This window comes from Castor canadensis, chromosome 17 (genome assembly GCF_047511655.1).
Source record: "Castor canadensis chromosome 17, mCasCan1.hap1v2, whole genome shotgun sequence".
NCBI lineage: Eukaryota > Metazoa > Chordata > Mammalia > Rodentia > Castoridae > Castor > Castor canadensis.
Genome location: NC_133402.1, coordinates 17101750 through 17128142, shown reverse-complemented (window position 1 = coordinate 17128142; position 26393 = coordinate 17101750). Strand labels below are relative to the sequence as shown.

Genomic DNA, 26393 nt, shown 5'->3' with positions numbered 1-26393 from the left:
AACCACTGACCAGCTGGACAAAACTCTCCCCCATCCCACCCTTACTTGCTATCAGAGGCACAATACAGAGTCCCCCTGCAGATTCCCCCTGTCCTTCCCAGGCCAGGGGCTCCTCCACACTTGGAATGCTGACACGTTCTGGCTTTTTTTTTTTTTTTTTTTGGAGAGACCCCATGGATCACAACGCTCCATAGCATTGGACTTGATGTGGCCACAGCTGCCCTTGAGGGGACGATGAGTTTCTCAGATATGGGAGGTGTGAACAGCTCACAGTCACAGGATTAGAGCAGGAAAGTTAGACTGACCTGAGCTCAAAATAGCACAGGTGATTCTTCTGTATCTGTTTAATTCACGTGTTGATAGGTTTTTGGAATGTTACACGGAGGTTCCTTAGACCCAGGAGGGAAATCTAGTGATTCACTTGGACCAGGGTTGTTTGAGACTGAGAAATGAGACATTTCAGCCCTCCTGTCCACCCTGTTCTCCAGTGGCTTTTTGTTTTGTTTTTGTTTTATGACCTGGTGTGTGTTTTACAAACTGGTTTCCAACTCATGAGCTCTGTGATCCTCCTGCCATCTTCTGTGGGCGTGCTGTAGAGGACCAGCCTTATATGAATTCCTTGGTGTGGCTTGCATGGCATGAACCAAACCCTGGGTGCCAAGACACCCACCCAAACAGCCCTGTGTTGACCCAGCCTGGGGGGGCGGTCTCCCATCAAGTGGGCAGTGATACCCACCAGGCCCCTCTTGGTAGGACCTGGGAGACTTGTTTCTGCCAAGTTCCACTCACAGAAGCCAGGGCCAGGCAGAACCCACAGGAAGGGCCATGAGGCAGCTGCACTATGCAGGGGAATGTTCTCAGCGAAAGGGTGAGACTTAGGCTGCTCCTGTGATGCAGTGTATTTGGAGGCAACCCCCATCTGATGGGGATAGTTCCATCAAGACTACGGAGGGGAAGCTCTGGGCTGGGCATTTCAACAGACCCAACTCCTAGATGAGCACTCATTAGACTCTGAGAGGTACCAGAAAATAAAGCATTTTATTATTTTTTTTTTCTTATCTGCCATTGATGGTCTGGAGAGTGAGTGCGAATGGAGGGGTGTGAACCCACTCTAGACCCTGGGCTCTACTTGACCTGGATTGTCTCCTCCAGCCTGTCCAAACGCTTCTGTAGCTCCTGCACTGTGGCCTGTAGCTTCCCCATCTCCTCCTCCAGCCGGGACACAGCATCCTGGGGAACCAGCAGTGAGTCAGGCCCAACCTTTTTTATTTTTCTTTTTTTATATGGCACTGGTTTTTGAAATCAGGGCTTTGCGCCTGCTTGAGCCACACCACCAGCCATCCAATTCCCCTTACCCTGGCACCTACCAACCCCCTCCCAAGAGCCCCAGGGGTTGGGCCCTTCTTTTTAGCAGTTGCTGCCTGGAGCTGCAGCCCTTTAGGCCTGCATCCTGTTTTCTAAGACCTCAGGTTCTTCTACCCTAGCTCTCCAAGGGTCCCCAATATTGTGAGCCTGGGCATCCATACAGCTCTCTCCCAACCCCATCTTCCCATCCTGGCTCCCTGGCTCACCGAGCTAGGAGTGCCACTAGCCTCTGGTGCTGCCTTCCTGCTGCGTGTGCTGTCCAGGCCCCGGTTGACTCGCAACTCTCGGCTTTTGGGGGGTACATAGCCATCCTTGAGGGAAATGAGGAGAGGCCCAGCATCTCGACCCCCCAGCCACTCCTCAGCCGTGAGGGCAGGGTCAGGCCCAGCAGTGGGCGGGTACAGGTCCTCTTGGAACAGGTCCGACTGTGGGCAAGGCCAAGACTGGTCACAAGAGTGCTTATGCCACCACCCTGCCCTCCAAGCCCCCAAGTACCCATGGCGCCACGGAGCTTGGGGACACCACCTTTCTAGGCACTGTCATGGCAATAGGCTCACACTTCCGCTCATGCAGCTTGTAGAACCTGTGGAAACAGGAAGGTGAGCAGTGCACACAGGATGGTGGGTGGGGACAGAGGGCACTGGCCCCACAGCTCCAGTCAGGGTCGGGGGGTCAGTCACCTGGCAATCTCGCACTTGTTCACCTCCAGGCCACGTTTGGGCATGTAGCCCATGCCACGCTGCGACTCCTTGGAACTGAACATAGAGAGATAGTGCAGGAACGGGGCCTCGGATGTGATCTCGAAGTACCGGATAGAGCTGTCCCCCTGCAGGCAGGGTACCCAAGGCAGGGTCAGCACCAACAGTGGCTCTCAAGCCTGGTCCTTTCCAAGCTCACCTCTCTGCCCCCAGCCCTGCCCGACTGAGCCACCTTGCCACAGAGGTAGACAATGTTGGTGTCAGGGTCAAAGAAGGGCAACAGGACTCCGCTGCTTGTGTCCAGTTCCTGCAGGGACAGTGGCTCCTCCAGGTGCTTCTGTAGAGACAGGTGGAAGGTAGCAACGGACTGGACCATGTCAGGCCCTGGGATGGTGATTCTGGGCAGTGACTCGGCGTGGCATCCCCAGACCACGCAATGGAGAACTCCCATATCACAGATGAGTAAACAGGCTCAGAGCCGTCTGGCCCCACAAGTGTCAGGGCAGGGAGGATGCCGCCAGTCTTGATTCCCAGCCCAAAGCCCTGTTTCCTGGCTTAGCACTCACTGTGTCCCACAGCGCCACCTGCCGCTCACTCATACGGCTGAAGCCTGTGGTCAGGATCTTTCCTTCCGAAACAAACACAGCGTGCACTGGTCGGGTCCCCTCGTGGGGCCGGTCCTTTTCCTGCAACGAAAGGGAGGTGTTAAGTCCAGTACTCACACACCTTCCTTAGGAACCAGACCCCAGATGGGTCAAGTGAGGGCATCACCCAAGGGCTGGTGGGTGGTGGGTAGGGGGGATTATGGTCCTAAGGTCAAGGGTCAGGGGTCACAGCAACTCACAGCTACAACAGTGCCTTTGCGGGGCTCAATGATGCGCACACGCTTGTCGCGGCAGGAGGTGCAGATGAGGGCGCCGTCCCTGCTCCAGTCCACACTGTAGATGGTGTCCGGGTGCACATCCGGGCCCAGCGTCAGCACGGCCACCCCAGTGCCCACATCCCACACCAGGATCACATTGTCACAACCTGTACAATCACCCCAGAGTCAGAAGCCACAAATCTCCTGCCCTCTGCCAGCCCCCAGCACACTGCCCTCTCCCGTGGCACCTGCACTGAGCAGCACATTCTGGGCAGTGGGGTGCCAGGCCACGATGCCCACCCGCTTGGTGTGGCCCTCCAGGGTGACAACGGGCTCCCTCAGGGGCAGTGTCAAGCCCCCATCAGGGATCTCCCATACCTGCAGAGAAGAGGTGAGTGAGTTTTTGAGGTTACAAATGTCAGGTCCTTCTTGTATCTCCCTCCTAGTCCGAACTCCACCAGCACTCACCATGACCGTGCAGTCCTCAGAGCCACTGGCAATGACGTTGTCATTGTGTGGACACCAGGCAATGTCCAGCACGGGGGCTGTGTGGCCACAGACCAGGGGCACGTTCTTGTCTACTCTTCCAGTCTGGAGAACACAGCAGGGCATTTGACAGGGGGACACTTGCCCTCTAAATCCAATCCAACCTCCCCACCCCCTGCAAAGGGACAGAGAGGAAGTTGTGGGGTCCTGGGGAGGTGAGCCCGAGGTGGGGAGGGTTTGGTCTTCTCTTTGCCCCAGTCCCAGGCGGGCTGGTAACAGGTAGGGGGTGCGCTGAGCCATGAGTGACCCTGGCCAGGGTCCTATCTGTCTCTATCTTATTCTCACTTGGGTTCTGAGGACTAGCATTCTTACCCACCACTCAGTTTCCCAGAGTGAGGCTGCCATGGACCTGACATAGGCATGGGGTTGGGGCTCCCCAGAGAAGTAGGTGAGAATGGGAGGCTGCAGGGATATTTCCTGACAAATGGAGAGGGGGCCTGGAGGTCTGATGTATTGGCCCCAGGCAGCAGCAGAGGTTTGGAAATGCCCTCTTCCGGGGCTAGCTGCTTCAGTAAGGCTTCCTGTATGGAGAGCTGTACGGGGTGCAGGCTCAGCTCTCACCCCAACAACCACTTCCTCTTCTCTGTACTTCCATCGGCCCTTTTAAGGTAACAACTTGGGACCCATCTCCCCTTCCTGTCTCAGCCCCAAAGAGCACTGGAGTGTACTAGAGGTGGAGGTCAGCGGCATGCATAGGCACAGGCAGTAGGCCAAGAGGCCAGGAAAGGCCTTTGCATCACCTGTCCCCAAGGACTCATTCTGGACAGGCCCTGACCCTGAGTCCCTACCCTGAGAACACTGCTGGGCCTACCCTGACCCCCTTCCAGCCTTCTGTGCTTCTAAGGGCAAAAAGGCTTCTATGCTTCTGAGACATGGGAGCCCTGGTCCTGCCTGCAGGTCTCTGTGTGCCCCCCTTCATCTTGTTCACTCTGGGCCTCAGCTTCCACACAACCACTGCCCCTAGGAGCTGGAGGGAGCTTAGACACATGTCTCCACTCAGTTGTACAAATGATAGCACAAAGACCCACAAGGGTTGGTGACTGTCACTTCCTCAGGAGGACAGCTGCTACCCTAGGGCTCCAGGGGCTCACCTTGCCCAGGGGTAGCACCAGGAAGGCCCCGCCCCCGCTGGCCTCACAAATCAGGGCCACGAACTTGGGGTTCACAGCACAGAAGCCACTGTCCCAGGTGGTCTGTGAGACGCGTACATCCTCATAGCACTGGTCGGCCTTGGCTGGCTGTCCGAACACATGGCGGAACTTGCTGGAGCGGACCACCTGCCGGCTCATTCTGGGGGACACAGGTTGAAAGCTTTTCTCCCTCTGGGTCACCTTTGACCTTTCAGTACTCCCACCTCCCCCAGGATACCCCTCAGTATGGTTTTTAGGGTTCCAGCATCATGTCTGGGGTGCCCTGCTCGCCATCCCTCCCCAGCAGCAACTCCTCACTTCTGTATAAGTCACAGGCCCACTTGCTCCAGCCCCAGGACCTCCAAATCCTGTCCCCTGAGCCCCTAAAACAGAGCCTGGCATATGGACCCAGGTCATGCTGTTGACTGACTGCCTGATGGAGACAAGAGCGCTTCCTTTCCAGTGGTTCAGACACAGGGGGCAACCACTGGTGGGAAGGTCTTCTACTGACAGTGTGCAAAGCCCACAATATCCCTAACACCCACACAGGGCGCTTCCTAAAGACTGAGCAGGACTGGCCCTCTCTTGCCTCCTGACCTAGGGTTGGCATATTGGAGGAAGTAGAGCATGGGCCTGGCCAGGAGGGAAGGAGGCAGCAGGACGGCTTTCCCAGTGGGTCTCTGGCCAATAGAAGAAGCAATGGCCTGGCCCACACCTCTGCATCTCGCCTCTGCTCAGAAAAAAAAGGTGCCCCTCAGTGCCATCTCCACCCCCGTCAGAACTACACAGCTGGAGGGAGAAGCCCACGCTCACTTCTCTAGGGTCCAGCTCCCACGGTTTCCCCCTACTTGGTTGGGCTGAGAGCCGGCAACAGCAAGCGGATCGCCTCTGCTCTCCAGGCTCCAAGGCTCCATCCTAGTGCCCAAATGCACCAGTTTCCAACTCAGCGAAGGGGCTCCAGCAGCTCTGCTGAGGGGCCCTGCCTCGAGTCTCTGTCGCCTTCCCAGCCTCGCCAACCTGCTCTGTCTTCTGGCCTGACCTCTTCTTCCAAGGGATCCAGCGCTCCTAGCCTACCCTGGGATCCCCGTGGAGGCTTCCAGGTCTGCCTGCCCAGAAAGTGGGTGAGGAGCATGAGCGAAGGGCCAGACTAAGGAGGGGATACCGGTCCCAGGTGAGAAACCTGGGTTTGGAGGGGAGCCCAAACCAGAGATGGGGGGCAGGAAGCCGTGCCCCACCCTCCGTCCTTCCCCACCCAGGTACCAGGCCCGGAAACCACGGAAAGGGGAACTTGGTCTTTTCTTGTTTTGCTCTCAACCCCTTCCTGTCTCCAGGCTCAGGGCAGCTGCTCTGCTCACCGCACCCGGCCCCCACCCCCACCGCGCAGAAGCGCCCCTTCTGGGGGAGACGGGCGCCCGCGTCCGTCCCAAGCCCCGCTCGGCCGCGGCCCCTCCCGCCGTGCCCACCACCATCTTGGCCGTGGTGGTCCTTCGCCCTCTCCTCGTACCACTCGGGACCCTCCTGTGGGGCCCAGGCGCTCCTCGGGTACCGTGCCCTTCCTGTCCCCGATTGAGCACCTGACAGTCCGCCATCCCCAGCCCGCTGCTCCCACGCTCGCTCGCGCCGGCCCCACAGGTGGCCCGTGGCAGCCGAGCCCGGTCCCTGCAGCCGGCCCAGTCCTGCCCCCTGGGGCCCAGCCCTACCTGCGGCGGAGATGAGCGACACCCCCGAGAGGAGGAGGAAGGGAGGAGGCGGCGGCGGCGGGAGCGGAGGAGCCGGAGCCTGGCCGGCCGAGGATGCTCTGTCAAGACAATGAATGAGAAGCGGCCGTGCGCCGCCTCCCGGGCGGCAGCGCCCCTTGGGGGCGGAGCTTGGCGGCCGCTGGCCCCGCCCCCTGGGCGGCCGTGCAAGGACCGGCTGAGGAGCGCTCCTCCCTCCGCCCGCGGCTCGGCCCGAGATGAACAGATGCCGGCTGGGATCTGCGCCTCCTTTAATGTCAAAATGCAAAAATACTCCGTTCCGTTCCGTCCTCCCTCCCGCAGCCGCCCCCAGCCTGCTCGCCATCCTGTCCCCGGCGCTCGCCAAGCCCGCGCCAGACCGTGGCCAGCCCCGCGCCCGCTCCAGTCCGCCTGCGCGCCGCCCCCTCTCCGCCCACGGCCGGACGGGCAGCCCTGCGCGGACCCCAGCCAGGGACTCCTAGATGTACTCGTGGGTGGCCATGGAAGTCACTTCGCTATCCGGGGCACCCTGGCTCTCCCGCTTCACAGGGTGGAGGTGATGAACAAATGTCGTAGCTGGGCCTAGGGAGCACCTGCTCTGCAAGGGGCAGCGGAGGTGAGCCAGACGCCTGTCCCCATACAGCTCTCAGCCTGGTGGGCTGACACAGGGGCCGCGACAGCGCTAAGGACGACAAGCAGGGGCAGAAGCTCAAGGGGACGGGGAGTCTTTCCCCATCCTTGGGTCGTACAGAGGAAACAAGAGCAGGGCAGGAAAGGCCTTTGCCACAATAGGCAGCTGTGTGACTCCTGGCTGTCACTCCAGTGTGTGATCTTGGGCAGGTTACTTAACCTTTTTCAGTCCCAGTTTCCCCTCTGCAACAGAGGCTTAACTGCCTGATAGGTTTATGGGGATGTTGCCTAAAACAATGCAAGGACAGTCCAGAGAGTAGCAGGTGCTTAATACATGTTGGCTCTTACATCATTGTCAGTTACAGGGGATCTGGGCTGGATCTGAGAGGATGAGGAAGAGAGGAGAGGAGGCAAGACTGAAGGAGGGTCTGGTGGGCTGAGGGGTAGCCCCTGCAAAGGCAGGGCAATGTGAAGAAGCTCAAAACCCTCCCCCACCACTGACTGGCTGTGTGATTCTGGGCAAGAAGCCTAACCGCTCTGAACCTCTACTTCCTTAACTGTAAATGGGGAATAAGATTTGTCCTGCCCGCTTCACAGCGGTGAGGTTCAAGCGAGGCAATGCCCAGTGGAAGTGTTCTACGGTTATTCAACTGTACAACCTAAGGGTTATATTGTACCTGAGCATCTGTGACTTGAACAGCATGGCACAGAGACTGCGGTGCCTCCAGCTGAAGGAGAAAGAGCAGCTTTTATTGAGCAGCAACTATGTGCGGGGGCCCTGTTTGAAACACTATAAATATACTGTGCACACTCAATGCAACTACTGTCTCCATTTCACAGATGCTGAAACTGAGGTCCACGCTATCTTCAGCCCACCTGCACACAGGAAAAGCATTGGTGGAGGCCAGGCCCCCAGAGGCAGGGAGCTGGTCAGGCCTGGAGAGACAGATGCAAGGCTCTCAGGTGCCATGTAGTCTGCAGCATGGGGAGGGGGAAGCTGCACAGGGCTGCTGCAGAGGACAGACACAGACATGAGGCCAATGGGAGGAAGTTCTCAGATGGAGATGCCTGCACAAGCGTGAGCTTCTTGGTAGGAGGTGCAGGCCCAGTGTTTGAGAGGGGGTTGACACCCCCTCGGAGAGCAGTGGGTGGGCACTCACCTGTCTTGCTGCTGCCACCATGGCATTTCCCCACCTGAGTTTTCCTTGGAAGAATCAAGCTCCCCTGACGGATAGTCCGTGAGGTTGAAGGAGGAATCCAGCGCAGGCCCAGGACCAGGTTTCCCTGGCCAACACTTTTGTTTTTGGCTGTGCTGGGGATGGAACCCAGGGCTTTCTGCATACTGGGCAACCCCTTTTTCTGGCTCAGCCTCACAGATTTGATTCAAGTCTGTGCAAGGGAGAAGCAGTCATCTTGGAGCTTCAGGAAACAGAAGCTCTCTTTCCACTGGGTTTAGTAGGCTGTAGCCACACAGAAGTAAGATGATATAAATGTAGGACAAAGTCCAAACTCCTTAGGAAGGTTCTAGGCCTCTCTGGTCTGCCTGGCTCTAAAGAGGCTGTAGGGCATCGTGGAGTCCATTGACCTGGAAAACTCTAGATTCCATCTTAGTTTTTTTTCTAGAACAGCAGCAGAGTTGTAATGAGAGTGACAAGTGACCGAAAGCAGGAAAGTACACTCCCCAAGGCAGCAGGGGAGTGGGCTCTGAGCGAGCTGGCTTAATAGCAGCATCTCTGGCCCAAGACCCCCTAGATTTCATCTCACTGAGGCCTCTCACCAAATGATGTTTCTTCTTCCAGGAAGTGCACAGTGGACCCCCTTTAGAGAGGAGGCGCTCATATAAGTTTATTAAAAGTCAGGCGCAGTGCCAGCAGCCACTTCTCCAGTGCTGGCAGCTTCCCTGTCCCCTAGCCTTTCTAATGGAGAAAGCAGGGCCTAGCACCACCCAGGGAACATGACGTCCTTGGGAAGGCACTGCCACTTGGCATTTGACTGCACAAGCTAGTGTGCTGCTTCCATCCCCTTTCTCATCCATCCATCCAGGCAGTGCGCTGGGGGCTAGCAAACAGAGGCTGGCTACAGACACCCTGCCATTAGAGGGCACCTGGGCCAGAAATAAGTGCAGGTGACCCAGGCCAAATAGTGCCGTGTGACTCGATTCCAAGCCTTTAATTGGAATTTACTGCTGGGTGACCCAAATTATAGGGTAGGAGTCTAAGTGGTTCTGGTAGCCTTCGCTCCTTTGTCTGAAGCAAGACTGCCAGAGAAGAGAGCCAACCTAGAGGACAATAAGGCCAAAAAAGGAAGAGAACAAGTCGGAGTCTTGAGGACACTATCTGGGACTCTGGATCCAGCTGTACTTGAAGCAGTATCTTTTTAGTTATGTGAAAAACAAATTTTGTTTCTCTTGAGTTTAAATTAGGTTTCTTCTTTTAAAAAAACTTTTTTGTGGAAATAAGGCTTCATTTTATTTACTTTTTAAAATTGGAGCCATTTACATTTTTAAACTTTTATTGTAGAAACTTTCAAATGCATACAATCAAAAGTTATGCAACACTCAACTTCGACAATTCTCAACACATGGAAAATATTGATTTTTTTCCTCCTACAATATTTTATTTGAATCCAGGTGCCGGTGGCTCATGCCTATAATCCTAGCTCCTCAGAAGGCAAAGATCAGGAGGATCTCAGTTTGAAGCCAGCCCAGGCAAATAATTCACGAGACTCTATCTCAAAAAAACCCATCACAAAAAAAGGGCTGGTGGAGTGGCTCGCGGTGTAGGCCCTGAGTTCAAACCCCAGTACTGCAAAAAACAAATCCCAGACACCATAGCATTTCAATTTAAATACGCTAGTATTTACTGCTAACACATAAGGACTTTAAAAATCTCTTAGATTGTTGAATAAAACTACACTAAATTTATAGATGAATCTGAGGACACTGAGCTGTTCATCCATGAACATGATATAGTTCTCCATTATATATATCTATCCTCTCTAATACTTTTTAATACAATTTTATAATTTTCTCTGAAAAGGTCACTAGTTTTCCTCCATAGGTATATTTAAGTTTTGTGACTATTTAGAGTAGATTTTTTTCCTAGTTGTAACTTTATTTTATTTACTTACTTATACTTCTTGTGGTACTGGGGAGGGAGACCAGGGCCTCACCTGTGCTAGGCATATGCTCTACCATTGAGCTGTATCTCCAGCCCAAGGGGGTTTGTTTTGTTTGTTTGTGTTTGTGTTTGTTTTTCTGTGGGACTGGGGTTTAAACTCAGCCTCACATTTGCTAGGTAGGTGCTCCACCACTCAAGTCACACCCCAGCCCTTTTTGCTTTAGTTATTTTTCAGACAGGGTCTTATGCTTTTGGCTGAGGTTGGCCTAAGACTAAGATCATCCTATCTATGCTTCCTGCATGGCTGAGATTACAGATATGACCCACCACACACCATTCACCTAGCCTCAAACTACAATCCTCTTAACTTGGCCTCCCAAGTAGCTGGGATTATAGAATTGAGCCACTGCACTTGGCTCCTGCTTTTTCCTTTTTTGAGAGTGGGTGTCACTGTATAGCCCAGGATGGTCTAGAACTCACAATACCCCTGCCTCAGCCTCTAGAGTGCTGGGATCATAAGTGTGCACCACCACACCCAGCTCCTACCTATCAGTCTTTTTGCCTTGCAGTTATTGGCAGGTGCTCTACCACTTGAATTATTTCATCAACCCTGCTTTGTGATGGGTATTTTTGAAATAGGGTCCCATGAACTGTTTGCCTGGGGGCTGGATTCAAACTGTGATCCTCCTGATCTCTGTCTCCTGAGTAGCTAGGATTACAGACATGAACCACAATACCGGGCAAGCTCAAGGTTTGAGTCTGAGTTGAAGACCAGCCTAGGCTACACAGAGACACCATGAAAAAAAAAAAAAGAAGAAGAAGAAGAGGAGGAGGAGGAGGAGGAGTAATAATAGTCAGGAATGTAACCTGGGGACGTAGCAGGTGAGTCCTCCACAAAGTTACGACACTTTAGATGGCTGGGAGGACAAAGATCAGCAGGACACAAGGGGCCCTCCAAGGGTCTTTTCTCCTGTGACAGGATCCCATATGGAAGTGGTCACTCTGAATCCTGGTCCTGTTACCCAACTAGGCCCGTCTTGCCCTCCACACAGAGTGCCAGTCACTGAAATACCACGTTTGACAAAAAAAGAAGTTTCTTCACAAAGTAGTCATGTAGAAACAGTAGAGCAAGTCTCAGCCTGGCTCCTGAGGACAGGCTTTGGGGATGTTTACAGGCTGTAGCTTGGGAAAGGGGATTGGAGCTTTGTCAAGAGCAGGATTAAGTCTATAGGGTTTACTTCCATTCTTCTTCCATCTGCAGACTCATTGTTGACCCATATCTGGGGCAGGACGCATGGAAGGATGTGTGTCAAATTGTTGGTAGGCTCCAGCCTAAGCCAACTTTGCCGGCCCTTCCCATCTATCCACAGGTTGTCTTCTGGCCTTCATGAAATGACCATGGCCCATGGCTCCTATTTATGGCGAAACGAGGTAAGAGCTCTTACCCCCCCCTCCGCCCCCACCAGCATCCGAATCTCCAGCGTCTATAAACAGGCATGGACTGTAATCAAAGGCGCACTCAGGCTTTGTGGGCCCCAGGCTGACTCCTCCTTCCTGAGACACATTGTCTCCCATTCTCTTGGGGACCTCACTCCACGACTTAATGGCTTTCTTTTGCACTGCCAACTTCTCTCTCCAGGGATCCTGGCTTTTTAGTATATAAAAATGTGCAAAGTGTCCTGCATGGTGGGGGAACCTAGCAACCTCAAACCACTTCCAATCTCCCTCCTACTCCTCACACCCAACTTTTTTCCTTTCTTTTTTTCCAGTATCTGGGGTTGGACCCAGGGCCTCACACTTGCTAAGCAAGGGTTCTACCACTTGAGCCACGTTCCCAGCCCCCAGTTTCTTAAAAGCCTTCTTTCCCCACTACTTTAGTCTGGCATCTGTCTTCAGCATTCTGCACAGACTCAACCTTGCCAAGGCCACACATGATCTCCTGACCAATCAATCAAACAACTTGTCTAGCTTGGCAGTCCTCACCTGCTGCTGCCCACCCCCTAGCTCCCCCCATGAGTGCCTCCCTTGGACATCAAGGGGTCCCCACTACCCTGGTTCTCTTCTTCTCTAGCTTTCTTAGTCCCCTTCAGAGTATGTCTTCCTTTGGGAATCCTGTTTTTGTTCTTTTTTTTTCCGTGCTGAGGACAGAACTCAGGGCCTTGTGTGTGCTAGGCAAGCGCTCCACTGACGAGCCACACCCCCAGCTCCTTCCTTTCCTTAATGTGTTATGTGTTGATCTTCCCCAGGATGCGCCCTTTCTGGTGGCTCCCCCAACTCCCTACACTATCTCTTCTGACCCACAGCCTCAACTACACACCTGTGGTTGACGACTCCCAGCCTGTTTCTGGGGCCCAAACTCGCCTCTGTGCTCTGTGGTTTGAGCTGTGTTTCCCATGAATGCTTCAGAGAAGCCTTGCTCAGGAGGAAGCCTTGAACTTAAACTTCTCTCCCTTTCTCTCTGTCACTACCACTGTGTCACTGCCCTGGCTCCCTGACCAGTCTGTTTGACACCTTATCTGCCTCCAAGGCCTTTTTTGGTTCATTACTAGAATTGCCTTTCAAAAAGGCAAATTGATGATTAATGCTTGCCTTGTTTCCAAAAGCTTCCCAAGAGGACTTTGCTGCCATCTTGAATCCACCCTCGAGGACTGGGCAGGTGATATGGCTGTCCCATAAATGACAGCAGAAAGTAGAGAGGCTGCACCAGTCTTCTTTTGCCAGGCAGAAATGCCAAACCTGGTTTTTGAAGATAAGTTAGAAATAAAGATTTTTATGTGGCAGCTCCAGCTCTTTCAATGTTGGCAGCTAATTCTAAAACATCTAAAAATGTAACATGAGCAAAACTAAATATCTGTTTAGTTTGGATGTAATTTTTCTGGCCAACAATTTCAAGAAAAATTTTTGACACATGGTTTTGGTATGTTGCCCAGGTTGACCTTGAACTCCTGGGCTAAAGTGATCCCCCTGCCTCAGCCTCCTGAACACTAGGATTACAGGTGCACACTACCATGCCTGGCTCCAACAGTATTTTTAAAAATTCTGTTCTTTACCCAGGGTGTGGGTCTGAAATCTTCCTCATTGTTTGCCACTAAACTTTTATCTACCTTACTTATCCTTGAAGAGTCAGGTCAAGATTTCCTGCTCTTGAAGCCTCCCCTAACTGCCCCACCCCGCCCCCAAAATACACAACCACTCCTCAAATGGTTTCTGCTATAGCTTGGCCCCAAGGGGTCATGTGTAGGGAGCTTGGTTCCCACCATGATGTAAGATATTTAAGAGAAGGGATCTAGTGGGAAGTCCTTAGTCCCCTGAGGGTGCTGCCAGTGGAATTGATAAGGTAGCTCTCCTGGGATTGTTTTAACAGGACAAGGTTTGGGCTGGGGTGTAGCCCAATGGTAGAGTGCTTACTAAGAATGCACAAGGTCCTGGTTCCTGGGTTTCATCCCCCAACACTGAGAAGAGGGAGGGAAGGGAAGGGAATGAAAGGGAAAGGAAGGCAGAAGGAAGGAAGGAAGAGGGGGAGGGAGGGAGGGAAAGCCTGACCACACCCTAGTCACTCTGGATCCCTATCATGGCCTCCCCTGCACACACTGTCACCATGATGCAGCTAGGAGGTCCTCACCAGAGCCAATGCCATGCTGTTTGGACTTTCTTCCAACACAACTTTGAGTTAAATAAACCTCTTTACAAAATACCCAGCCTCACATACATGCATCCCTGGCTCCTGATGCATCCCTTATTGTACACGAGATAGTAATTGTTTATGTGTGCAGCTCTGCCACCATGCTGAGTTATATTTGCCCAGCACAGGGTCCAACACACGGCTGACATTCAGCAAACATAAATCCTCTTTTCTTTTCCAACTCCGCTAAGCAACTGCAAACTTGTACGCTCTGCCCCCACCATTTTCTTTACTGGCCAGTCCCTCCTCTGCCCCTTTGCCATTCAATCAACACACACACCCACCTCCTCCTGCCCACAGTGGTTACTTTAGAGGAGGGTGTGACCCATCTTCCCAAGTGAGCATCTTCCCAAGGGCTGGAGTTGGAACTATTGGGAAAGACAGTGCTTTATCTCCGACTGACAATGTGGTACACAGAAGATTCTACCCGGAAATGCAATTAACACAACCAAGACATTAGTGAGACAAATTCCTGATGACATTATTTGAACACCTACATTCAGGTTTTTCTGAAGTCAGCTATACCAGGATTTTTATATGAGTCAATATATTCACTTTTTGTCTATTTGAGTTTGCTAGAGGAGTTAGTGACTTCTTTCATCACTGTCACAAGAGCAAACAGTCCTGCTGTAGAATGCAAAGAAGCTAGCTGCAGTAAGAGAAGACTAGTAGTCAGATTCCCAAGCAACCTAAACGTAGCTATTTCAGACTCATGGGACGCAGTCATCGGTCCGACCATAGCTTTTATGTTACTCTCGTCTTACATACTTCGATAGCTGTCCGTCCTCTCCTGGAAAATTCAAACTCATCCTTGTAACCTCTATTCAGTTCTATCCCTTCCAAGAGAATTGCCTAATTTTAAGAGCTGGGAATCACATGTGTTTTCTCATATGGACAATCTAGATCTAAAAGAAATAGGGAAACAAACGCAAAAGGGAGGGCACCAAGAGCTGACAGAGTGGCTCAAGTGGTAGACCACCTACCTAACAAGTGTGAGGCCCTAAGTTCAAACCCCAGTACCCCTGAAAAAATGGGGGAGCACCACAGGGTGGAGAGAGGGGGAAAAAACAGGGAGGGGGGATGAATAAGATCAAAGTTCATTGTATATCATTATGAACCCATCAGAAGAAATGTTTGTGTACTTGGATTTGAACTCAGGGCCTCATGCTTGCTAGTCAAGCACTCTACTACTTGAGCTATGCCCTAAGCCCAAAAATCTTTTTAAAGGAAGGGAAGGGAAATAAGAAAGAGTAATAAAGGGAGGGAAAATGACCAGAGCACAGCATGTGCATGCATGTAACCGCCACAACGAAACCTCTCACTTTGACAATTAATACACAAAAGGCCGAGCCCTGGTGACTCTTACCCATAATCCTAGCTACTTGGAAAGCTGAGATCAGGAGGATCATGGCTCAAGGCCAGCCTGGGCAAGTACTTTGTGAGACCCTATCTCAAAAAAAAATCCATCACAAAAAGGGCAAGTGGAGTGGCTCAAACATGTGAGCCCTGAGTTCAGGCCCCAGTACCACGAAAGAGGGAGGGAGGGAGGGAGAGAGAGGGAGGGAGGGAGGGAGGGAGGGAGAGAGAGGGAGGGAGGGAGGGAGGGAGGAAGGAAGGAAGGAAGGAAGGAAGGAAGGAAGGAAGGAAGGAAGGAAGGATGGAAGGATCCAACACACAAAAAGAGGAAAAATAAAAAAAATTAAAGAAAGAAAGAAAATACCCAACACACGAAAAAAATGGCTAGCAGAGTGGTTAAGCAGTAGAGTACTGGCCTAGCAAGCATGAGGCACTGAGTTCAAACCTCAGCACCACCCAAAAAAGGACAAAAGGGAGTTGGGAGAGAGTTTTTATTGGGAGAGAGTTTTAACTGGAGTTTGAACTCAGGGCCTCGTGTGTACCAGGCAAGCACTCTACCACTTGAACCATGCCCTCATTCCTTTTGTTTTCAGTTTGTTTTTCAGATACGGTCTCTCACTTTTGCTTGGGTGGGCCTTGGACTATGATTCCCCTACCTTGGGCTCCTGCATAGCTATGCCAGAGCTGGGATTACAGGAGTGAGCCGCCACACTTGACTCTGAGAGAGAGTTTTATTTCCCAGTTTACATTTCTATTAGCAGTACTTGAGACCTGATGTCTCCACAGCCTCACCAACACCTATTATTGTCTTTTAATTAGTAGATGTGCAGTGATATTCACTGTGCTTTTTATTTGTACTTCCCAAGTGACTAATGAGGTTAAACATCTTTTCGTGTTTATTAGTCGTTTGTATATTTTTGGAGAAATGTGTGTTCCTTTGCCCATTTTTACTTGAGGTGTCTTTTTATCACTGGATTATGATCTTGTATTCTGTGGCTTTGCTATTATCATTAACTAATTTCATTTTTTTAATTGTGGCAAAATACATAGCAATTTTTTTTTGGCAGTTCTGAGGCTTGAACTCAGGGCCTCAGGCTTGCTAGGCAGGCACTCTACCACGTGAGCCACCCCATCAGCCCTATCTTATATGGGGTATTTTTGAGACAGGGTCAAGTGAATTATTGACCCAGGCTGGCACCCTGCACTTAGCAAATTCTTAAGCGTATGGTATTATTAACTATAAGCACGGTGTTGTACAGCAAATCTCTACAACTTTTTTGTTCCACATGACTGAAATTCTAAACCCAAAGACAACAACTCATTTCCTCCTCCCTAGCCCCAGGAAACCACCATCCTAATTTCTGTTTCTGTAAGTTTGACTATTTCAGATATCTCATGTAAGTGGAACCACGCACCCAGTTTCAAGATTCACCCAGATAAGCCGGGTGCTGGTGGCTCACGCCTATAATCCTAGCTACTCAGGAGACAGAGATCAGGAGGATTTCGGTTCAAAGCCAGCTCTAGCCCTGAGTTCAAACCCCAGTACCGCAAAAGAAAAAAAAAATTCTTGTACATGGTAGCATTTGGTGAGATTCCCTCCTTTTCATGACCAAATAATCATCCATTGACTATACACAACACATTTTTTGTGTGTGGCAGCACTGGGGTTTGAACTCAGGGCCTCACACACAGGCTCTGTACCAAAGGGCGTTTAGGTTGTTTTCATCTTTTGGCTATTATGAATAATGCTATAATAAACATCAGTATTCAAATATCTCTGAGATTCTGATTTCAGTTCTTCTGGATAAGTACCCTAGTGTGGAATGCTGGATCCTAAGGTAGTTCCCTTTTCAACGATTTGAGGAGCAAAATTTTAAAAAAAAGGACAGTCCTTTTTAGGAGTTTTCCATAGCAACTGCCCCTCTCTACATGTCCTTACAGTTTCCCATCTCCCCCCACCTTTTTTTTTTTTTTTTGTGGGTCTGGGGTTTGAACTCAGGGCTCCACCCTTGCAAAGCAGTCACTCTACCTCTTGAGCCACACCTCCAGTCCGTTTTGCTCTGGCTATTTTGGAGATGGGGTCTCTCAAGCTATTTGCCTGGACTGGCCTTGAACCACAGTCCTCCCAATCTCAGCTCCAAGTAGCTAGGAAGGATTACAGGCGTGAGCCACCAGCATCTGGCTCAATTCCTTCACATCTTGCCAACACTTTTATTTTCTGGTTTTGTTTGTTTGTTTTTATAATAGCCATCGTGTGAGATGATACTTCTCGTGGTTCTGATTTGCTTTTCCCTGGTGATTAATGATAAGAGTTCTCATTTTTAGTGGGTTCCTCAGGATTTTCTGCATACAAGATCAGAAATAAGAGACAGTCTTATTCCTCCTTTCCAATCTAGGTGCCGTTTTTCTTTTTATGGTGCTGGGGGTCAAAGCTAGGGTCTCATGCATGCTTGGCAAGTGCTCTGCCACTGACATGCCTACATCCCTACTCCTAGGTGCCTTTTATTTTATTTTCCTCCTTAGATTTTTCTAGTTACACCCTCTGATCTAATGTAGAATAGGGTGGACACCCTCGCCTCGATCCTGATCTTTTAGGAACTTTCATCATTAACTATGATGTTAGCTGTGGGGTTTTCATAGGTGTCTTTTATCAGAGGAAGTACCCATCTACTTCCAGTTTCTTGCATGTTTTTCATTATCACAGGATGTTCAATTTTTTCCAAAGGTTTTTCCTGTATCTACTGAGATGATTATATCTTTCTGCCTTATTCTAATAATGTTCTGTTAAATTATTTTTAGATGTTAAACCAACCTTGCATTCCTGAGATAAGTCTCACTCAATCATTCTGTACTGTCCTTTTTATGTGTTATCAGATTCTGGTCCTATTATTTGAGGGCTTTTTTTTTTTTTTTGGCAGCACTGGGGTTTGAACTCAAGGCTTCACACTTGCTAGGCAGGTGCTCTTACTGCTTGAGCCACTCCACCAGCTCAATGTTTGAGGAATTTTGCCTCTGAATTCATAAGCGATATGGACTATACTCTTCCTTTTCAAGATATCTTTGTCTGATTTTGGTATCAGGGTTAGCCTTGCCTCATAGAAAGTGCTGCTCATCTATTTTTGGAAGAGTTTGTAAAGAACTGGTATTAATTCTTCTTTAAATGCTTGGAAGTCATCTGGGCCTGGCCTTTTCTTTGTTGGAAATTTTTTCATTATTAATTCAACCTCTCATAGATCTATACACATTTTCTATTTCTTCTTGAAATTTGATAGCTTTTTTGTTTTTTTTCCTAGGACATTACCCATTTCATTTAAGATGTCTAATTTATTGCATACAATTGTTTCTGCATTCCTCTATTTTATTTATTATTATTATTATTATTATTGTGCTGGGGTGCTTTGTGACATTTACAAAAGTTCTTACAATATATCAACTGTATCATAGTTGAATTCATCTTCTCCATCATTCTCCTTTTATCCCCTCCCCCCATTGTATTCCTTTATAATTCTTGCTTCTGGAAGGCCGGCAGTAATGCCCCCTTGGTATCTAATAAGAAATCAGCTTTAATTAAGTAGTAGTTGGAATAAATCACTTGAACCCAAAATGACGTTTTAGGGTCAACTTTGTAAGTCAGGCACTGTGTCTTGAATCTCTTTCTTTTGAGACAGAGTATTGCTATCATGTCCAGGCTGGGCTTGAACTCTTGATCCACCTGCCTCAGCCTTCCAAGTGCTGTGATTACAGGCATGCACCACCATGCCTAGCTCTAAGTCTCTGTCACTTCTGCTGACATAAAAAGCTACTGAGACTGGGGGCATGGTTCCAGTGGTAGAGCACTTGCCTCTCAAGCACAGGCAAAGACGGTATGTAACTCTGCTCCATTCCTGATTTTAAAGTCACTGTACTGTCCATGAAAAGAGACTGCATGCTCTCTGGTTGCAACTTATTTTATTACCCTTATGAAAAATAAAACTTTTTGTTTGATAAGAACTATGAAACCTAGTTTAATCATTATGAGAAATTATTTGCCATGGCTATTGTAGGAGTTTAATGAAACTTCACTAATTTTCCTTGTCAATCATTTCCCCTGAAACTGATTTATAATGACAGTTATGAGGCTTCCTATCCAAAGTTTCTCTTTTGTTCCTTCAAACTGTAAAATAAACAGTACAGCTTATTGTTTTTGAGATAGCCAACACAATTTTCTATCTTGCTTCTACAACTGTTAAAAAGAAAGCATAAGCTGAAGAAATAAGAGTGCTTCTGGCTGTTTCTAGGCCTGCGTGTGACTTAGAACTCCACTACCGCCTCACAGCCACGGCTCGAAGGGTTTTGCTTCAGCCTTGCCGCCAGCCCTACACCTGGCTTGCTCTGGAGACTTCTGTTCCGAAGATGAGCTGAGAAAACAGGTTGTTCCACGAGTGTGGCCTGCACCCTCTGAGGTCATGACCTTCAAGGAGGGAACAGCAGGAAAGGCCTGGACATCTGTCACATCCAACAGGTGTCCCACCAAACGGCCAGACAGTACTCCTGCACCCTGGCACTTGGAGCACCCTCATATTGTTCACCCTCACAGTAATAAAGAGGGCTTCTTAACATGGTTTCCTCATTATGAATTTTGATGCCACTTGCCTGCAGTCCCAGCTACTTGGGAAACTGAGACTGAAAGATTGCTTGAGCCCGGGAATTCCACATAAGGTAGTGAAATCCCCTCTCAAAAAAAAAAAAAAAAAAAAGCCAATGTAGACCACTGGAGATGTGTTCTTGTACACCTGTGCTGGGTACTAGATGCTGGGTCTCCCCAAAACCTCAATGTCGTAATATCAGAAGCTAGGACCTTTGGGAACAATTAGGTTAGGGTAAGATCACAAGGGTGAGGACTCAGCATGGGATTAGCAACTTTATAACAGGCCACAGTGGGGTCTCTCTCTCTCAATCTCTCTCTCTCTCTCTCTCTCTCTCTCTCTCTCTCTCTCTCTCTCTCCTCTTCCCCCTCTCCCTCCCCATGTGAGAATACAGCAAGAAGACAGCCATCTGTAAACCAGGAAGGCAGCCCTCACCAGAACCTGACATTGCTGCCCCACCATCTTAGACTTCCAATTTCCAGACCTATGAGAAAGAAGTATCTGCTACTTATGCCGCCTACACTGTGATGCTTTACTATAGCAGCCCAAACAGACTGAAGAATTTCCCAGCTGCCGGGCACCAGTGGCTCATGCCTGTAATCCTGGCTACTCAGGAGGCAGACATCAGGAAGGTCATGGTTCAAAGCCAGCCCAGGTAAATAGTTCACAAGACCCTATCTTGAGAAAACCAACACAAAACAGGGCTGGTGGAGTGGCTTAAGTGGTAGAGCACCTGCCTAGCAAGCATGAGACCCTGGGTTCAAACCCCAGTGCCGCCAAATAAATAAATAAATAAATAACATCCCACTGGGTGAGTGGTGACGATCTGTAATCCCAGAATTTGGGAGGCTGAGGCAGGGGATCAAGAGTTCTGGGCTACATAGTAAGACCCTAATTTCGAAAAAAATGAATAATATGCTAAATGTGGGCAACTTCCTGGCAACCAAAGAAAGTCATAGACAATGTTAGCTTTAAATGGAAGTAGAGCCTAAAAGAGAATCAGCAGGAGTCATTGACTGACTGCAAACGGCAGGAGAAAGTCTGTGGTCATGCAAATGTTTTAAAAGCAGATTAGGGTGATGGTAACACAACCTTGTCACCTTATGAAAAACCACTGGGGGGAAGGGAGGTGGCATAAACAATGTATTCACATGTTAGCAAATGCAAAAACCATAAAATGAAAGGAGAAAGAAAAAAAAAGTTTTGGAAGCTACTCATGAGAGGAAGGTAGGGAGATAAAGAAAGAAAAAAGTGTAATCTCTTTAGATTACTGCTGTATAATAGGATTAATATCCATTTTTATGTTAATTGGGTGTCTTAGGTTTTATATGTGCACATAATTTATATTTCTTAGGACACGATTTGTTTTATAATCCATCCAAATCCATAAAGTAGCAGAAGATATTAGCGTGTATTAATCTGTGTATTTACACTAATGCAAACATATTTACACATTTCTACCTCCACCTTTGTACCTCACAACTATTTTAAAAGAAAAGCTGCAATAAATCATATGTAATGTATTGATTTTTTTAAAAAGCATTGAGTTTTACATGGGGGGGATATAAATTTTACCTTAAAAAAAGCTGCTTTTTTAAAAAAGAAGAGACTGGGCTGGGAGCCTGGTTCAAATGGTAGAGCACCTGCCTAGCAAGTACGAAGTCCTAAGTTCAAACCCCAGTGCCACCAGCAAAAAAAAAAAAAAAAAAAAAAAACCCAAACAAAGAAGAGAAGAGACAGAGACCCCTCTTCTCTTTATTTACTTATTTATTTTTGGTGGTACTGGAGTTTGAACTCAGGGCCTTGTGCTTGCTAGGCAGGCACCCTACCATGTAAGCCTGTCCTCCATCTCTTTTCGTGTTGAATATTGTTGAGATAGGGTCTCACTTTATTCCCAGGCTGCCCTGAATTTTGATCCTCCTATCTGTGCTTCCCCATGTCTGGGATGACAGGCGTATACCACCATGCCCAGACATTAGTTGAGAAGGAGTCTGTAAATTTTTTGCCCCCACTGGCTTCTAACCAAAATCCTCTCCACTTCCTGAGTAGCTAGGATTATAGAAGTGAGCAACCACACCCAGCTTCCCTCTACTCTTTAGAAGCTACCTAGACACTGAGGCAGGCAGACAAATGGCACACCCGTGATGTCCACACCTAACCCGTTAGCTGTGAATACGACATTTCACATGAACAAAATGACTGCAGGTGTGTTTAAGGTTAAGGTGTTTAAAGCAGGAAGATTATCCTGTATTATTCAGGTGTGCTCAGTCTAATCACACAAACCTTGAAAAAAAAAGCTAGGCACTGGTAGCTCACACCTGTAATCCTAGCTACAGAAGAGGCAGAGATTAGGATGAGGTTTGAAGCCAGCCTGGGCAAATAGTGCTCGAGACCCTATCTCAAAAAACAAACATCACACAAAAGGGCTGGCGGAGTGGCTCAAGGTGTAGACCTTGAGTTCAAACTCCAGTAATGTTAAAAAAAAAGCAACAGGAAGTGAGAGAGAAGTGGCAGGAGGAGAAGTGAGAAGTTCCACGTGCCTTCTGGCTGAGACCCACAGGCCATGTCCAAGCCCAGGAAGGAGGTCTGGGAGCCACAGCCAGACCCCTGCTCACAGCAAGAAAGAAGTGGGGACATAGTCTCAGCCACAGGAAGTAGATTCCGCCACCAACCTGGATAAGTGAATTCCTCCCAGGAGCTCCCACTGGTACCCAGCCAGCCGTGCCTTGCTTTCAGCCGTGAGAATCTGGGAAGGAGGGTCCTGTGGAGCCAAGCCTTCTCCTGCCTTACAGATGCGAGATGACACATTCGTGTGAAGCCTCTACTTGGAATCACTGGACAGGGCAGCAGGGAAAATCAATGCAATACTGGAAACAGAATCTGATATCGGATCCCAATTCAAACCTAATGAACGTTTATTGCCTCAGGCTGAGTAGTCTAAACGCCTCAGTGGGGCAGGAATGGCCCTCCAGGACACAAACCCCAACTCCATTACCTGCTGCCTGCCACCCCCTTCCTCTCCCAGGATGCCTTGGGCACTGTCCTGGTGAGTACTCCTCAAGTCCCACCACACCCTCGAGACAGCTCCCTTGTCGCATTACCGTGTTACCATAGTAACTGCAGAGTGCACAATCACACAAGGTATTACAGCCACGAGGTCATTGTCTGAAATTCTTCTTTTAGGCCGAAACTTCCTTGAGGACAAGATCTATTCTTTTTGTTGTTTTGGTTTGGTTTTTGTTTTGTTTGAAACAAAACAGGCTGGCCTTGAACTTGAAATTCTCCTGTGTAAGCCTCTTGAATGCTGGGATTATAGATGTGTAACACCATGGCCAGCTACATGTCTCATTTGTAAGAAAATGTTTTGGTTGTTAATAAAGAAGGCCATCCAAGGCTGTGGACATGGCTCAAGTGGTAGAACACCTGCCTAGCAAGCGTGAGGACCTGAGTTCAAAACTCAGCACTGCCAAAAAAGGCTTAAAAAAAAAAAAAAGAATAACAAGGGTTGGAGCCTGGCATGGTGGTAGGCACCTGTAATCCCATCTACTCGGGAGACGGAAGCAGGAAGATCGTGGTTCCAGGCCAGCCCTGGCAAAGTTATCAAGACCTTATCTCAAAATCAAAATGAAGGCAGAAGAGATGGCTAATATGGATAGCCAAGATATTTTCTTTCTCTTTTTTTGGAGGTGCTGGGCCTTGATAGCCATGTACCACTGAGCTACAGCCGCAGCCTTTGGTGTTTTAAGACAGGGTCTCACTATGTAACTCAGCTTGGCCTTAAATTCTCAACCCTCCTGCCTCAGGCTCCTGAGTGCTGAGATTGTAAGTGTGAAGCACCATGCCCCGCTGGGAAAATCTTTTTTTTTTTTTTTTTTTTGCAGTCTATGGTTTGAACTTAGGGCCTACAACCTTGAACCACTCCACCAGACCTTTTTTGTTTGTTTGTTTGAGGTTAAGTCTTGAGAACTATTTCCCTGGGCTGGTTTTGAACTGTAATCCTCCTGATCTCTACCTCCTCAGAAGCTAGGATTACAGGTGTGAGCCACCAGCACCCGGCAGCAGTAATCATTCTTATAGTTCACACTTGTCACACCTTCAGCCCTAACCCATGCTTTTGTCACTAATGAGGCAATGTTTGTAAAATGTTTCAAAACCTAAATACCAAGTACAAACATCAAAGATGAAGAGACGGTGCTGCAGATTGCTGCCGGCATCCCACGCAACCACTAATTTCATCCTTTGGTGTCAAGCACAAGTGGCTCATCCTTTTTCTGCAATACTGCTTGGTTCTTCCTGTAAAGACTTATGAGTTCAGCAAGTACAGAAAACTTTGTACTTGAAGTTAGAGTGATGCTTTAATATTTTAGCACATCCAGTTAGAGGCAAATGTTCACAATGTTTGCCATTAAGCTGCCATAGAGTGTGGGGAGCCACAAAGCCCTGGCTAACAGGTTCTCTGTATTTTCCCTGACCGTGGCCTTTTAACAGTTGAGTACAGTCTATCTTAAATCTATCATGCAGCTGGAGGCATGGCTCAAGAGACAGAACACTGTACTAGCATGCACAAAGCCCTGGGTTCAGTCCCCAGTACTGCAACAAAACAAGACAAATAAAATCTATCATGTAATCTAAAGGTTAGTATGTTAGTCACTTTTTGTCATTGTGACAAAATACCTGAAAAAAAACAACAACAACAAAACTTAAAGGCTGGGTGCAAGCAGCTCACGCCTACAATCCTAGATACTTGGGAGGCAGACTGGGAGGACTGTAGTCCAGGCCAGTCCAGGCATAAAGTGTGACCCGAAAATAATGAAAACAAAAATGGCTGGGGGCACGGCTCAAGTGGTAGAGCACCTGCCTAGCAACTGCAAGGCCCTGAGTTCAAACCCCAGTGCCCAAAACCAAAATCTTAAAGGAGGAAAGGTTTATTTTGGTTCACAGTTTCAGAGGTTTTAGTCCATGGTGGGCTGGCTCCCTTGCTTTTAGGCCTGTGATAATGCAGAAACATCATGGTGGCAGGACATGGTGGGAAAAGCCGCTCACATCATGGTAGCCAGGAAGCAGAGAGCAGGGGCAAGACATTGCCTTCCAAGTCTCGTCCCCAGAGACCTACTTCCTCCAGCTAGGTCCCGCCCCCTAATGACTCAGTCAGCGATAAACTCATCCATGGATTAATCCGTTGCTGAGTTTAGTGCCCAGTCATCCAATCACTTCTCAATAGCACTGTCAGCTGAGGCCAAGCCTCCCACACCTGAGCCTTGGGGAACTTCCCCTGTGGAACCACAACAGTGAGTGAGCGTGGTGTCCCTGATGCCAGCATTGTAGAAGCTTTGCTCATATTTTCTTGAAATCTGCTTGTGATGCTCAAACAGCAAGTGCCATCTTGACATCCTTCTTGTTTTTCACCCACAGGGACTGGTGCTATCACATCTGACATCACCCACACCAGCCCGGCTCTCATCAGGAAGCAGCAGCAATGATCACCTTTCGTCTATATCTGTGAATGTCTTCATCGACATTCAAATGTGTAAATGTTGTCACCCAGCCCTGAAGTTGAGTACCATGATAAAATGCTCCCTTTCTATCTAGCAGGAAGTCCCATTTTCTTATCCTTGCTCTCAGGGTTTCTTTACATCGGCTCTTCATATTCCCCTCCTCTCAACCCTTCCTCTTCATGTGTGTGTGTGTGTATGTGTGTGTGTTGCTAGGGTTGATTGAACCCGGGGACTTGTGCATACTAGATAAATGCTCTACCACTTGAGTAATGCTACCAGCCCCCCTTTTTTATTTTAATTTTGAGACAGGATCTCCCTGCTACCTTTGCCCCGGCTGGCCTCAAACTCATGTTCCTTCTGCTTCTGCCTCCTGAGAAGCTGGGATTACAGGTATGCACTGCTACACCTGGCTCCAACTCTTATTATTCCCGACCCCTTCATTTGAGGGACATTCATGTTCTGCCCCTTTGTTGTTGTTTTCTATTTGTTTGTTGCAGTGCTGGGGATCAAACCCAGAAGTTCACGAATTCTAGGTTAGTGCTGTACCACTGAGCTACACGTCCATCCCTGTCTCCCACTTTTGAAGTTCCTCATCTCTTCCACCCTTTTTTTGTGGTACTGGGACTTGAACCCAGGGCCTACACCTTGAGCCACTCCACCACCCCTTTTTTTGTGATGGGTATTTTCAAGATAGGGTCTCAAGAACAATTTACCTGGGCTGGCTTTTAACTGCAATCCTCCAGATCTCTGCCTTCTGAGTAGCTGGGATTACAGACGTGAGCCACTGGAGACCAGCTCTCATCTTTCCCTTTTATCTCAAACTAGCCTCTATCCCTAAAGTCCTATGTTATCCAGGAAGCTATTCCAACATTTTCTAGACTTCTAAATAGTTTCTTAGGAAACAAACAACTTAGTCACAAACAAATTTGATGCCTGTATGTTATACTTAAAGGAAAGGTTTACCCAAAAGAAACTGTAATGCATCAAATTTAAGATGGCAGGTTAATCACAAGCCATAATAAAATGACAGCAAGAGGATTTTTCTGCAAACCCACAAGAACCATAGGCCAGGTAGTAGACACGTGGTAACTTACAATGACAGAGGAAGTGGAAGCTTGAGGTGGCATTGGAAAAAATGAGAAATTAAGAAATTTTCTTTGTAGAAGCCAC

At 48.8% G+C, this 26393-nt stretch overlaps 2 protein-coding genes and 1 non-coding gene across 5 annotated transcripts; 2 read left to right on the top strand and 1 right to left on the bottom strand.

The window, feature by feature from the left end:
• Positions 1–1019: 1019 nt before the first annotated feature.
• Coro1a (coronin 1A) lies at positions 1020–6456 on the bottom strand. 3 transcript variants are annotated; one of them, XM_020159074.2, is made up of 11 exons: positions 6302–6456; positions 4563–4761; positions 3394–3516; positions 3174–3303; positions 2908–3092; positions 2630–2749; positions 2296–2400; positions 2046–2191; positions 1891–1948; positions 1572–1790; positions 1020–1230 (listed from the first exon to the last, which is right to left on the bottom strand). In XM_020159074.2, exons 2-11 carry the CDS (start codon positions 4758–4760, stop codon positions 1126–1128), a joined length of 1389 nt encoding a protein of 462 aa, XP_020014663.1. In that variant the 5' UTR covers position 4761; positions 6302–6456; the 3' UTR covers positions 1020–1125. The 3 variants fall into 3 exon arrangements, with proteins under 3 accessions (XP_020014663.1, XP_020014668.1, XP_020014656.1); XM_020159079.2 differs by lacking the exon at positions 6302–6456 and adding an exon at positions 5619–5913; XM_020159067.2 differs by lacking the exon at positions 6302–6456 and adding an exon at positions 5415–5601.
• LOC109682627 (uncharacterized) lies at positions 5528–25445 on the top strand. Its single transcript, XM_074059283.1, has 9 exons — positions 5528–5718; positions 5933–6121; positions 6197–6872; positions 7787–7909; positions 10775–10947; positions 11327–11496; positions 19381–19801; positions 20123–20383; positions 25141–25445. The coding sequence occupies exons 1-5, from the start codon at positions 5528–5530 to the stop codon at positions 10790–10792; spliced, it is 1197 nt and encodes a 398-aa protein (XP_073915384.1). The 3' UTR covers positions 10793–10947; positions 11327–11496; positions 19381–19801; positions 20123–20383; positions 25141–25445.
• Trnaa-agc (transfer RNA alanine (anticodon AGC)) lies at positions 20435–20507 on the top strand. The gene has a single exon. It is a non-coding gene; the product is annotated as a tRNA-Ala (tRNA).
• Positions 25446–26393: the final 948 nt, after the last annotated feature.